At 54.4% G+C, this 12283-nt stretch overlaps 1 protein-coding gene across 2 annotated transcripts in view; it reads left to right on the forward strand.

Moving 5' to 3' along the window:
• P3H2 (prolyl 3-hydroxylase 2) overlaps nucleotides 1-6997 on the forward strand; it is a 66067-nt gene extending 59070 nt beyond the window's left edge. For both annotated transcript variants that reach the window (XM_040567026.1, XM_040567027.1), the window contains exons 9-15: nucleotides 1670-1797; nucleotides 2398-2493; nucleotides 2576-2726; nucleotides 3244-3361; nucleotides 3724-3799; nucleotides 4613-4753; nucleotides 5604-6997. In XM_040567026.1, the coding sequence (XP_040422960.1) occupies nucleotides 1670-1797; nucleotides 2398-2493; nucleotides 2576-2726; nucleotides 3244-3361; nucleotides 3724-3799; nucleotides 4613-4753; nucleotides 5604-5696 (803 nt within the window). In that variant the 3' untranslated portion in view covers nucleotides 5697-6997. The remainder of the gene's footprint in view (nucleotides 1-1669; nucleotides 1798-2397; nucleotides 2494-2575; nucleotides 2727-3243; nucleotides 3362-3723; nucleotides 3800-4612; nucleotides 4754-5603) is intronic.
• The last annotated feature ends 5286 nt before the right edge of the window (nucleotides 6998-12283 follow it).

The raw sequence follows: 12283 nt of genomic DNA on the forward strand, positions 1-12283 counted from the left end.
TGTTGTTTTTAAAACTGAAGAATTAAGTGACAGGACATTGACCAAGACAAACTCATTATAGAACTGTGAAAACGAGAGACTAAATAAACCGTGATATGAGAGCCCGTACACCTGGTTCCAATTTCCAAAGCCTTATTAGTCTTCTGTACCTGAGTCTGCCCAGCAATCAAGAAAGAAAAATGATGCTGCAGCCCTCAGAGCAGTGCTGTGGGGCAGACGGACACACAGCTTGAGGAGGTTTGAGCCAGCCATGGTTCCTTAGCACAAATCATTGTGTGCAAAAAGAATCTGGGCACCTTGCAAAAAAAAGCAGCACCCCTCTCTTTGTGTGTAGACTGACCCAGGTGAGGTTTACTGGCTGCTGTGACTTACCAGAGTGTCCATGCCCTGATACAAGATAGCAGAGCTTGGTTCATCTGATGGACAAGAGGCAGAAACGCTGCAGGGAGCAGGTGTCTTCCCTAGGCTGCTCTGTGGCACAGTCAGCAGGAGCTTGTAAACCTCCTGGACGTTTTCAAATCTCCTTCTGATAGCTTGGTCCTGGTGGCCGATGTCAGTATCCTATGTCTATATCTTTACGTGCAACATCTCAGCTGGAAAACTCAGCCCTGGGCTGGGGTGTGCCAGAAGTTTGGATTGCAGCACTCAGTTTCTGATCCAGCTGCGTTTATAATAAAGGCTATTATCGTGCAACAAAGTGGACGTGAGGGACGTCCCATCTCTTCCGTTTCCAAGGAACTCTTTAGAAATGAAGCCGTGGGCTGGTGGCGGAGCTCTGCTCTCAGGCCTGTGAGAAGCTTCATTGTGCCACATGGTGAGAGGAGCTCAGTGCCTCCGCTTCCTCTGTTTTACGGTCCTCTGTGACAACAGATAATTTTTCCCATGACTTCACCTTCCTCCTGGAGAAACACCTGGTTTAGGTTTTTATTGATATTGCCAATTCTTTCATCAACTGTCTTAGGGGAAATGAGAGGAAGAGGCTACAGAAGGTGGTGAGTTAGTGGCCTCACCATGTTCTTCTGATCAGGCAAATTTGATGGGGATCAATCCAAAGCTTGTTGCAAGGAGCTAACCTCCCTCTGCCTTTTGCCCATTCACCCTGCACATGGTGAGGCTCATTCAGGAGCCCGGCAGCATGCAAGAGCAGCCACCAGTGGGACTGAGCACAAGCAAAGCTTGATGCAAACTTCCCCACATCTCAGTTTTTCTACAAGGGTAAAAGACAAAAATCCTCCCTGGTGACACTTGCAGAGAGTGGCTTTGCATGCCAAGCCAGTGAGAGCACACAAAGCCAATGCAATGGAAACTCAGAGCCTCTGCTTACCCTGGCTGCCAGGCAGGAGAGCCAGGTTAGCTGGTGTCTGCGTCTGTCATCGTGTCCTGTCGGGGTCTGGTGCTCTCGGGATGCAGTCCCTGCGTTTGTAAGGCGCAGCTAATGAGAAAGTGGAAAACTCTGATGCTCTTGCAGCAAATTGATTTCACCTTTGAGTGTTTCCATTGCTTCTGTTTCTTTTGTTGTTGATGTGAAGCCAAACTCTGCTCTCTGCTGTGAAGTCGTTTCCCTGGAAGTGCACCCGGGTGACTCCAGCTGGCCCTTGGCCATGGTACAAGATGTCCATGAGGCCAGGTCATGTTCAGCAGGGTTGTTTTGTGTCTCTCTTTCCGTCAGGGGGCCCACTTCTCTACAGCGACGTGAAGTTTGTCTACAACTCGCAGCAGCTGAATGGCACCCAGCGAGTACTGCTGGACAACGTCATCTCGGAGGAGCAGTGCCGAGAGCTTCACAGGGTGGCCAGTGTGAGTGGCAATGCCCCTGGGAGGGATGTGACTGCCCCATGGGATGAGTCTTTGATGCTCTCACCAGCATTTCTGCTTGTCAGACCTGAATTTTATCTGCTCATGGGGAGGCTCTGGGCTTGTTCCTTGCTCCTGGGCATTGCAAATGATGCTGTGATGCCAGTGGTGAGTGGTCAGACACTTAAGGCACCAGTAACTCCAGCAAAGAAGCTGCTGGTCCACCTTACATGGTGCAGCAAGGATGCCACAAGACAGAGAGCATGCAGAGAGAGCTTTTTGCCCCATGTTGTACACAACGCCAGAGGATGTGGATGTGCATCCACAAGGCTGGTGGAACTTTCTGATCTGTCGGTGACTGGGCCTGGGGCAGAACAGAGGATGCTCAAACATCCCCAGTCTGGAGGTGGGCAGCTGTTTTCCAGCATTTCACAGTAGATCGTGTTCATGGAGAGCTGCAGCACCTTCCCACCCCTCTTACCTGTCCCAGAGAATGCAGCCCTGGGGTATTTTAGGAAGAAGGTCCCAACTGCTGCCATTGCAGCTCCTTCTCCCCTGGGGAACCAGCTCACCCCTCACCCGTGTTCATGTCTTTCCTTGCAGGGGATCATGTTGGCTGGAGATGGTTACCGGGGCAAAACCTCCCCCCACACCCCAAATGAGAGATTTGAAGGAGCCACTGTCCTCAAAGCCCTCAAGGTAGAGCTCCCTCCCCCTCAAATCCATGCCCTCCTCCGCGGCCAGCACGGCGCTGACCCCCTCGCCCCTTGTCCTTGCCCAGTACGGCTATGAGGGCCGCGTCCCGCTGAAGAGCGCCCGGCTCTTCTACGACATCAGCGAGAAGGCCCGCAGGATTGTCGAGTCCTACTTCATGCTGAACTCCACGCTCTACTTCTCCTACACGCACCTGGTGTGCCGCACCGCTCTCTCTGGTGAGGCTCGGGGGTGGCACCAGGCCGGGTGGGAGGGTTTCAGTCCCCCATGGGGGGTGACAGTGTGGTGAGAGGGGACACAAGTCGGGGAGTTTGGCTGTTTTGTCTGGTGCTTGAACTGGTGGCCGAGGGCTGGGCAAAGTCACTGTCCTCTCAGCTGCAAAAGGTGGGCACTGCTGTTCCAGATAGCTCTCTTCTGGGGTGTCTCTTGCTGTTCGTGTCTCCAACTCTCCCTCTTTTCTCCTCTCTTCTCTTTCCCCCTCTCACTGTTCCTTCTCCTTTCCATTCCCCCAGCTCTCCATCTCTCTTCCCAACAGTAACGAACAAACAAAGCTGTGCAGATCTCACTCTTCAGATTTGGCTTTTTCTCCCCAGCATTTCCTTTCCTCCTCTCACCTGTGAACACCCAGAGTGGGGCTGGGCAAGCTCCCCATCCCACATCAGAGCACACAGAGCATGGCACTGCCATCTCATCCACCCCATCTCCTTCCCCCTTCTTCCTCATGGTCCTGCCTAGGTCAGCAGGAGAGGAGGAATGATCTGAGCCACCCCATCCATGCTGACAACTGCCTGCTGGACCCCGAGGCCAACGAGTGCTGGAAGGAGCCTCCTGCCTACACCTTTCGGGATTACAGGTAGGAAGGACGGTGCTGCCCCCAGTGCCCTCCCCAAGGCTGGGCACGCTGCTCCAAGGCTGTAAACCCTAAAGCTGGTACAGCAGGTCATTTTGGGTGGTAACAGGCACAGCTAAGCTTCGAGCCAGGGTTCAACCGTAAAGGCTCTGCAATATTGTAGGGCCCAGCTGTGGACTACAGTACTGTACCTCTGTGGTTTTTTTGGATGCAAAAAAGGAGGGTGAAAGCTGGTGTGATCCAAATGTCCCACCATTTTGAGAACTGCCTGCTGATGGGAGAGCAAGTAGAGAGGCTTGTCCCCATCTCAGAACGATAGCCCCAGAGAAGCCACCTCCACAGGGCTCTCCTGCTTCTTCCCCCAGTGCCCTCCTCTACATGAATGCAGATTTTGAAGGCGGCGAGTTCATCTTCACTGAGATGGATGCCAAAACTGTGACGGTGAGTCGGTGTAAATTCCTGGCTGAGCTGCTGCGAGCTGAAGGTGGGAGGTAATTTCGGAGGCAGCTCCTGTGCCCTTCCTGGTCAGGCAAGCTGCAGATGCGGGGCTCGCACCACCTCCATCGGGCAGAGGGATGGCTGAGACAACCGGCAGGGAGAAGCTGCTGGTGCAGGCTGAGAATTGTCCCTGCCTGGAGGACCGCTGAGCTCCCACCCCATCTCGTGGCCAAACATGAGGTGATGCCGATGCCTCAGTGCATGCACAGTGCCTCTGTCCTTGGCTAGTCCTGTCCTGCATGAAGCAGTGGCCCTGGCGCTGTGGGACACACTGCAAAAGCCTGGCCTGGCCTAGGCCTTGCTCCAGAGCGGGTCACAGCTGTGGACCACCAGTCCCCAAGAGGGATGTGGCTCAGGCACAAGCCCCCATTTCTGCATGGGGCCATTTGGGAGGCCGGGTGCCCCCTCGGTGCTTGGGCATCGGGTCTAGGCACTGTGCTGAGGCTCTGGAGTCTGGAAGGTGCTGGAGAGCACATTGAGTCTACCCAAGACCAGTGCCCAAGGGTTGGTTTTGTTGGCACGTCTGTCCCTGAGCTCCTGCAGAATCCCTGCTGTGGACCCAAAGGAGAGAAGGGAGCGTTACTGACACACTGTGAGCTGTGCCCAAAGCTCTTCATGTCCTCCTGAGCAGCTCACAGGGTCCTGGGGTGATGCAGAGACACCCAGCTGGTCACAGGCCCACAGGGAGCCCAGACACAGCCAGTCCATGCAGCCGTGCCGCCCTTTACCACCCTGTCATTGCCTATTTTCCTGCAGGCATCCATCAAGCCAAAGTGCGGGCGAATGATCAGCTTCTCATCGGGCGGCGAGAACCCCCACGGGGTGAAGGCAGTTACCAAAGGGCAGCGGTGTGCTGTGGCTCTCTGGTTTACCCTGGACCCACTTTACAGAGAGCTGGTGAGTCCCTCCAGCACCACATGAAGGGAGCCGGGGGGAACCCAGCATCCCCGAGGGACCCAGAGCATCCCTAGTCTCCAGTCCTACCACATCTATTTTCCTCCCATCAAACTCCCCACAGCAGCATTCTCATCAGTGGCACCCCAGGACATGAGGAGGGAGGAGCTGTTAGGAGACCCCAGAGAAGTTTTATATGCTGGCCCTGTGCCCCTGCTGTGGCCCACGCATTGCAGGGCTGGGATGCTGAGCGGGGTGCTGAGCAGAGTGCAGGAGGGCTGTGTGCAAGGCTGGGGCTGGCCATTTCTGACACCTAGTGGCCAACATCCCGAAGAACGGGAGCACCTTCTGCAATAAAAGACCAAACCAAACCCTTGTGCCTTTGCCTTGTGAGCGCCCCGTGTTGGGCTAGCTGGTGGGCTATGAAATTTTGGGAGAAGCTTATTTTAGACATGCACCTTGCTGTCTGTGCATTTGGGTGCCAGCTGCGGCTCCTCTATGCTTGGTGCATGTGTGGTAGGAGATCAGCCCTGCCCGGGGAGCTGGAAATCTTGGTAGGCACGGAGGAGATGGTTGCCTGTGGCCACTAATGAAGTGTGAGAAGGGACCTGCAGTGCATCAGCTCTACCCCATCCATTTGGGAACTAGATATCGAGGAGCAAAGTGATTGGGCTCCTTCTGTCCAGCAAATCCCCAGGACAAGTCCCAGGCTGTGTCCTGCCCTCCTGGCTGCACTGCTGGTCCTCAGATGAACTGTTTGCTGTGGATGCTGCCAACAGACTGAGATGCCGAATGAGCTGAGGGCAGGCGCTGAAGCTCTGCTATTGTGATTTCTTTCCTTGCCCTTTTGCAGGAGCGAATCCAGGCAGATGAAGTGATCGCGATGTTGGACCAGGAGCATCTAGGACCCAGTGAAATGAACATCAACCCAAAGGATGAGCTATGAACTAGGCCAAAGACTTTTTCTATTAAATATTTATTTAATATTGTTAATCTTATTAGAACCTTTCTATTTTTGTACAGAGATGCTGTATAAGTTAACAGGTTAATATGATTGTGGAGTTTTCAGGAGTGCCTCTTCTGTGTTTAGCACAGCTCTTGCTGGGACCCCTCATTCCTGTGCCAGCATCTCCTGCTGGGACTGACTCTGCTGCTGAGGTTCCCTGTCCTTCCCTAGCAATGCTCAGGACCCATTCAGGCCCACTGCACCCTTTTTTTCAATTCCTCAGCCAGAAGATGCTGCTTCTCTTTAGCCTCTGCTAGAGAAATGTCACAGGTGTGCTGATGGACCCCTCTCCCTGTCCCTGCCAAGAGCTGGCTGAAGACTCATCAGTGCTGCCCTGGGAGAAACTGGAGCACTGGTTGTGGCTGTTCTTCCCATCCTGGAAACTGCTCCACACCCATCCCGTGAGCTTCCATCCCCTGCTGCTGCTGGTAAAACCCAAGGTTACACTTCATGGTTTCCAGGTGCATGTTCAAAAGCAGCTGCAAGTCTCAGAGATGTTACAGTGCCATGGTGTTGGATGGTCATGATGCTGCTTTGTATGCTGGGTGCCCTGTCTGCATCTTCCCATCCTGACGGTGCAGAAGCTGCAGATGTTTATGGCATGGTAGCATCTACTTGCTCAGAATATTTCTGACACAGTCTGAGGGTGTTGCTGTGAAAGCACATGCTGCTTAGCACAAGAAATTTACCCTGCCAGCACCTGCTGCTGACCTAGTAAATCATGTCTCACCCACCATTAAATTAACTCCTGTGCACGGGACCAGAGCAGCCCCCACCTGAGTCACAACAAGCACTGAAGTCTCAGAACTGTCTGCACCCCAGACCCAGGGACAGTTTTCGTTTTGACCCAACAGCTGCTAGAAAGCAGTTCCGAAGAAGCAGGCTGCAGCAATCCTAGCTGTTGCATTTCCTGCAAGGCTGCTGTCCTCTGCAGAAAGCACCCCAGGGGGCTTGGCTGGAGCTCACCTCCCCAGGCAGCTTTGCTTAGCTCCCTGCTGCATTGGCTTGGTGTTTTCTCAGTCCTTTTCTGCTCCCCTCTGCCAGGTCTGGCATTTCCAGGACTTAAATCAGGTGTTGTCCTCTGTCCCCACCACACAATTGCCTCCCAGGCTTGGCTCCTGCTTGCTGTGCCCTTGGCCCCAGTTTGTGCTGCTCCCCTTGCAGGCTGGGGTTGGTTTGCTGCTGCGGTGGTTAGCCAGAGCTGTGTCTAAATCCAGGGGAAATAAACTAAACTAAACTAAACACAACATCAGGCCTGTCTTTGTCTTTCTTTATCCAAGCAGGAGAAGGGGAGATTGGGGTATGCGCAGGGTGTCTTGTGATGGTGCCTCTCGCTTTCGGGTTCCTGGCCCCGGAAACACACATCCCATGTGCTGAGGGAGCATTACAGGGTGCAACTTTTGGGGACTTGACTGCAAATACAAGTGACACCAGCCCTAAATCCCGAGGAAGGGCAGGACCCCAGGCAGCCTGGGCTGTGCCACTTGTCCCTCTCTGTGCCACCAAGAGCTGCCTGCGGTCGGTGTTGGGCTGCAGGAAGCAGGAAAGCAGCAACTCAAAGGCACTTTTCCTGTTTGCTGCTTAGCCAGCTCTCTGCTCCAGCCAAGTCTCGCTCAGAAGAGGATTTTTATTTCTGTGGCAACAGCAGAGGTGGGCGCCAGGTTTATTCATACACCATAGCCTGGTGGGAGCAAGGCTGGACCATGCACCAGGAGTGCAATGTAGGCTTTTGTGTCTCTTTTGTGTCAGGGTGGCCTGGCCACTGAGAAATGGCCTATACCGAGGCACTGCAATGAAGCTGATGTGCATTTCAGAGCAAGCCTGGCAGCTCCAGGGCCAGCTCTGAGCTCCTCCAGCCTTGGCTGAGCCTCCAAAAGGATCCCTGGCCCTTTGTTAGATGTGCCCCAGATCTATCACCCACAGTAGGTGTGGTTGGAAAATGGAGATGCACAAACAATGTCTGGGTTTCTTGTTAATAGCAGCGTACCCCTCCTAGTCCTAGCAATATATGCAGGCTGGATTAGCAGCGTTGATTTATGACAGTCAAAAAAAAGAAAGGGGGGGGGAACCTCGTAAAGGAAATATAATAGATTTCAGAAGCGTTTGAAAACAATGTAAGAGGCTGTGTGCGCTTGGGTGCGGCACTCGCCCTGGAAGTGCTGCAAAGCGAGGTGCTCCTCGGTGCAGGAGCTCCTCGTTAGTGAGGATTTGGGGTTTGCTTTGAGAGCCACGTGTCCCCAAGCCCAGGGTGGTCACCCCTTACCCAGGTGCTCCGTGCAGGCAGCTGGGCATCGGCAGCATGAGGAAGCTGCAGGCAAAAGGGATGCCTTCGGGTATTTACAAATTCCTGAATTCACAGTCAAGGCTGAAACGCCTAGAGCTGGTGGTGTACCAGTAGCCACTGGTACAGAGGCTACTAAAATCTGGGCGTGACCATGGGCATTAGCCAGGCAGGCTTTGTGGTGCTAATTTTAAGCCGCAGAACCTCCCCGATGTTGCTGCAGAGGCTCAGGGCCATGCGGACATGTCAGTCTGCAGCAGCTCTGCTGGGTGGTGACTAACCCCCATTAGTTCCAACCCGGGGCGTGATAGGCTTATAAACCACCATGTAGTCGGACCTTTTGTATGTGCCCTTTATTTCCAGGAGCCAGGCTGACAGCCCAGAGGCGTACAGCAGCTTTGCTGCCTACTGGAGACCCAGGGACGAGCCCTGCCAGCAGCCAGCTCAGCTGAAGACCACCCCCCGCCCCCCCACCCCCCCCCCCAGCTCCGTCCCACCTTGCGGCAGCATCCCTCTTGCTGCATTCTCTTCTCTGCTCTGGTGATGGGCAATTCAGGTGGCACCGTTTCCCCAGCAACATTAAAGGCCGCCCAGTCTCCATCCAAGGGTCCTCCCAGCCCAAGGTGCTGGTGGTGGGAGGTGGCAGAGCCTGGACACATTTGCCAGGTGGAATTAGAGCTGCCGAGTGCCTGCGAGCAGAGACTTGGCCAGGAGATGTGAAGGAGATGGAGTTTGCACCGAGCCCTGCTCATCCCCCCCTGGTTAAACCAGGGTAGAGCCAGCCCAAGCTCTCACAAGCAGCCCAACGTCTTCCCATGAAAATCCATCATTAAAAAAAAAAAAAAAAAAAAAAGATGTTTCCTCCTGTCCACACCCTTGCCCAACCTGGGGGGGGGGGGGGGGGGGGGGGGGGGGGGGGGGAGAGCAAAACAGCTGGCTCTAATAGTGCTGGCAGTGAGATAAAAATGGGCTAGTCATGCTTTGGGGAAGAACTTTATTAAAAAAAAGGAAAGAAGCATGCACGTCTTTTGTTTCTGCAACTGGTCCTAGGCCCACACCCCACCACCTACCCGCAAGAGCCACCTTTTCCTGGGGGAAATGTTGCAGCTTGTCTGTGCATCAGGGTATGACCCTTGATATCGTGCTCTTGCCCAAGTGCAGATGGGTGCATGTATGTCTGTATCTGCATGTATATAGATAACACTGAGGATGGCAGGGCACCCACGGCCTCCTGGAGCACAGCTCCTCCATCCCCAGAGCACACAGCACACCAACAAACTGCTGTCTTGGCAGGTCTGGTGGATGCCATGTCCAGCCCGGCATTACTTTTATCTTGTTTTTAAACATATGGTGAAAGCTGGCACAGGATTTGTTTCCTTGTCCTTTAGCGAAGATTTATTATATGAAAAAAAAAATTAAATGTCCTAACCCACCGGCCACTGTCCAATCCTTCTGAAAATATACCCAGCACAAGACAGGAACTTGGGAAAGCAAAATAGGCAACTGAGAGAGCTGCCTGGCCCCTCTTGCATTGGTTTCAGGGGCAGGGCAGAGAGCAGGGGCCCTCTGAGGAGCTGGGGGATGCAGGGGTCCCAGGGGTGACCAAAGCTGGGCTGGCGAGCGGGCAGGCTTGGCAAGGGAGCGGGACATTAATGATCACTTCCAGGGCTGGTTTGGGTAACGAGCATGGCAGTTCCAGGAGGTATTTCCTGAAGTTGAGCAGGGCAGGGCAGGGGGGAATTAACATGAGCTCAGTTTAGCTTCTACCCCTCCTTTATTTGTAATGAGATTAACGGCGGAGATGGCAGCGGCACCACCGGGCTGCAGCTGCGATGGGGTGAGCCGATAAGCAGCCTCTGCGCTGCCTCGTGTGCGAGTCCAACGGCTCTGCTCCCAGGGAAAAACACCAGGAAAAAAACCACACCACATTTTCTTGGCTTCAAAATGGCTGTAAGGTGGCTTCGCTCCCAGGTTTGAGGGGGGAACATGTAGCATTGTGCTGGCCCAGCTGCATGATGGCCTCCCAGCACTGCCCAGTGCCACCGCTGCCTCCTCGCAGTGCTCCTGCTGGAAACATCATCTGAAGGCCGGGCCCTGCTGGAGATGGGGCCACCAAGGTGGTTTGGCAGCTCCAGCCCTCCCAAGTCCCAGAAATGAAAGCAGTTGCTCTGACGGCAATGAGGCAGAAGGTGGAAAGAGCTGCAGATGCACCTCCAGTGCTTTAAGCGTGCTGTAGCAAAGGCTGGGAAGAAATTTTTTTATGATCCCACTCATGGCTTTTAAAAGAGGACAATGAGTCCCCTTTGGGTTGTGCCCCAGCACCGATGCAGGAGCTGAGCACGGAGTTGGCTGCATCGGAATGTCCCCAAAAAACACCAGCAGTGACGGGCGCTCCTGCATGGCCCTATGCCACCGAGCCCCATCAGCCTGGGCCCAGGCACCACAGGGACAGGAGCCTGGTCCCAGGGGGGACACAGGGGCTGCCACCACTGCCACACAAGGGAAAACAACCCACCAGCGTCTTAAAAGCAGGTCGGTGCCCCCAGGCTCCCAGGGGTTGTTTGTTCACCTCGTTTTGTTTCGACACCTCATGTGCGAGGCTGGGCGCTGGCATTTCACCGCTCTGACGGTGCCAGCGCTCAGATTGTTTCATTTGATTTGCCGGCCAAATTGGGTGGATGGGTGGAGACTGAATTTTCCCTTTATTTTTGTTTTCAAAAAACCCTTCTGGCCCTGGGTGAGGCAGGAGGAGCTGAGTGGTTTCATGTCTATCTGCTCCGTGACAGTTACCTGCCTACAGCTCCTCCGAGCACACAGGCTGGGTGCAGGGCCAGGCAGGGAAAGCCCTCAGCCACTCCACATGACACTTTTTCCCCTTTTTTTCCCTTTTTTCTCCCCCTCTCAAGAGCTCTGAAAGCAGCTCTAGTGTGAGCCCATCATTCCTTGTTCTGCCAGATGTGTTTCCACAGCTGCAGGGAAGGACTTTGTCACCAAATGTCACTTTCGCCCTGAGGAGCTCTGAGCTAACACCTTTACAACAACCATCCCCACTCCCAAACATGGTTCCCATGGACAATTAGGGGTGGGAAAAAGCATACAGTGACCTTTGCCTTGCTGTGCCCTGTGCTTCCCCAAGTATTGAACCCAGCTCTTGCAGCAACTCCACCATCACATTCCTCCTCTGCTTGCTCGAGTTTCTGCACCGGGAGCTGCAGCATTAGCCCTGCAGCCTGTGACTTCACTCTCGCAGTGCCTTGACATGGCCTGGAGCTGTAGCAACATTGCTTGGGAGAAACGAGCACAAAGCCACAAATCACATTGCTCTGGGAGCCCAGCGAATCCGTAATGGTTCCCCTTGAGGTGCAAGGCGCTGCATCCTTTCTCCCTTTCCACGCTAATTACGCTGAAACAAAGGCGGGACGTGCAGTGCCATGAGCATTACCCAGGCAGCGAGTCCTCCACCCAGCAGGATTAGGGGGGAGCCCCAATGGCGTGCGCACAGCATGCCGGCTCCTCTTGCTCAACCTCCGGCGCCACAAGACATGATAACAAACATCTCCTGCTCTCCTGATGAGCCCAGCAGCAAAAGAAAATTTCCAGGTCAGAAGCTGCTGCTGGGCAGCCCATGCCCAAGGCGGTGTGGCGGAGCTACCAGCCCTCAGCACCTCTTTGGACCGGCTGTGAGCACCACCTAACAGCAATGCCAGCACATGGTGCTGCTGCCTGCTGCCTTGGGCTCTCCCCTGCTGCCTTCAGAGTGCAAAGTGCAGCTTGCTGCTGGTATGTCCACCTGCCCAGGAGCCGGCACTGCTGCTGGTGCTTTCTTCAAAATATCTTAGAGTTTTAAGGAAAAAAACAAGAGGACACTTTGCTTCCCCCTCCCTCGGCAGCTGTGCATCAGTCACCATGCTGCTGGGACATGGTAGCCGTGATAATCAGGCAGTCATGGGCTAATGGGATTGATGGCCAGAGGGGTCAGGTGCAGGGCCCATCTGCACTACCCATGGGAGGGGAAAAAGGGGAGGGTGCTGCCTGGGAGCACAGGCCAGCTCTGGAGCATCACCCAGACCTTCGTCCTGTCCCACCTGGCAACCCCAGCCAGCATTGCTCCTCTCTCGCTCACAGCCAGCCAAAGCAGCATGAACGGAAGAAAAATCCGTCCCAGGATATCTGCCTGTATGAGTATAGACCATTTTCTGTAACTCAGCCTCACCGGGTCTGATTTGCCTGTCCCAACCTGCTGAGA

This window comes from Cygnus olor, chromosome 9 (assembly GCF_009769625.2).
Source record: "Cygnus olor isolate bCygOlo1 chromosome 9, bCygOlo1.pri.v2, whole genome shotgun sequence".
NCBI lineage: Eukaryota > Metazoa > Chordata > Aves > Anseriformes > Anatidae > Cygnus > Cygnus olor.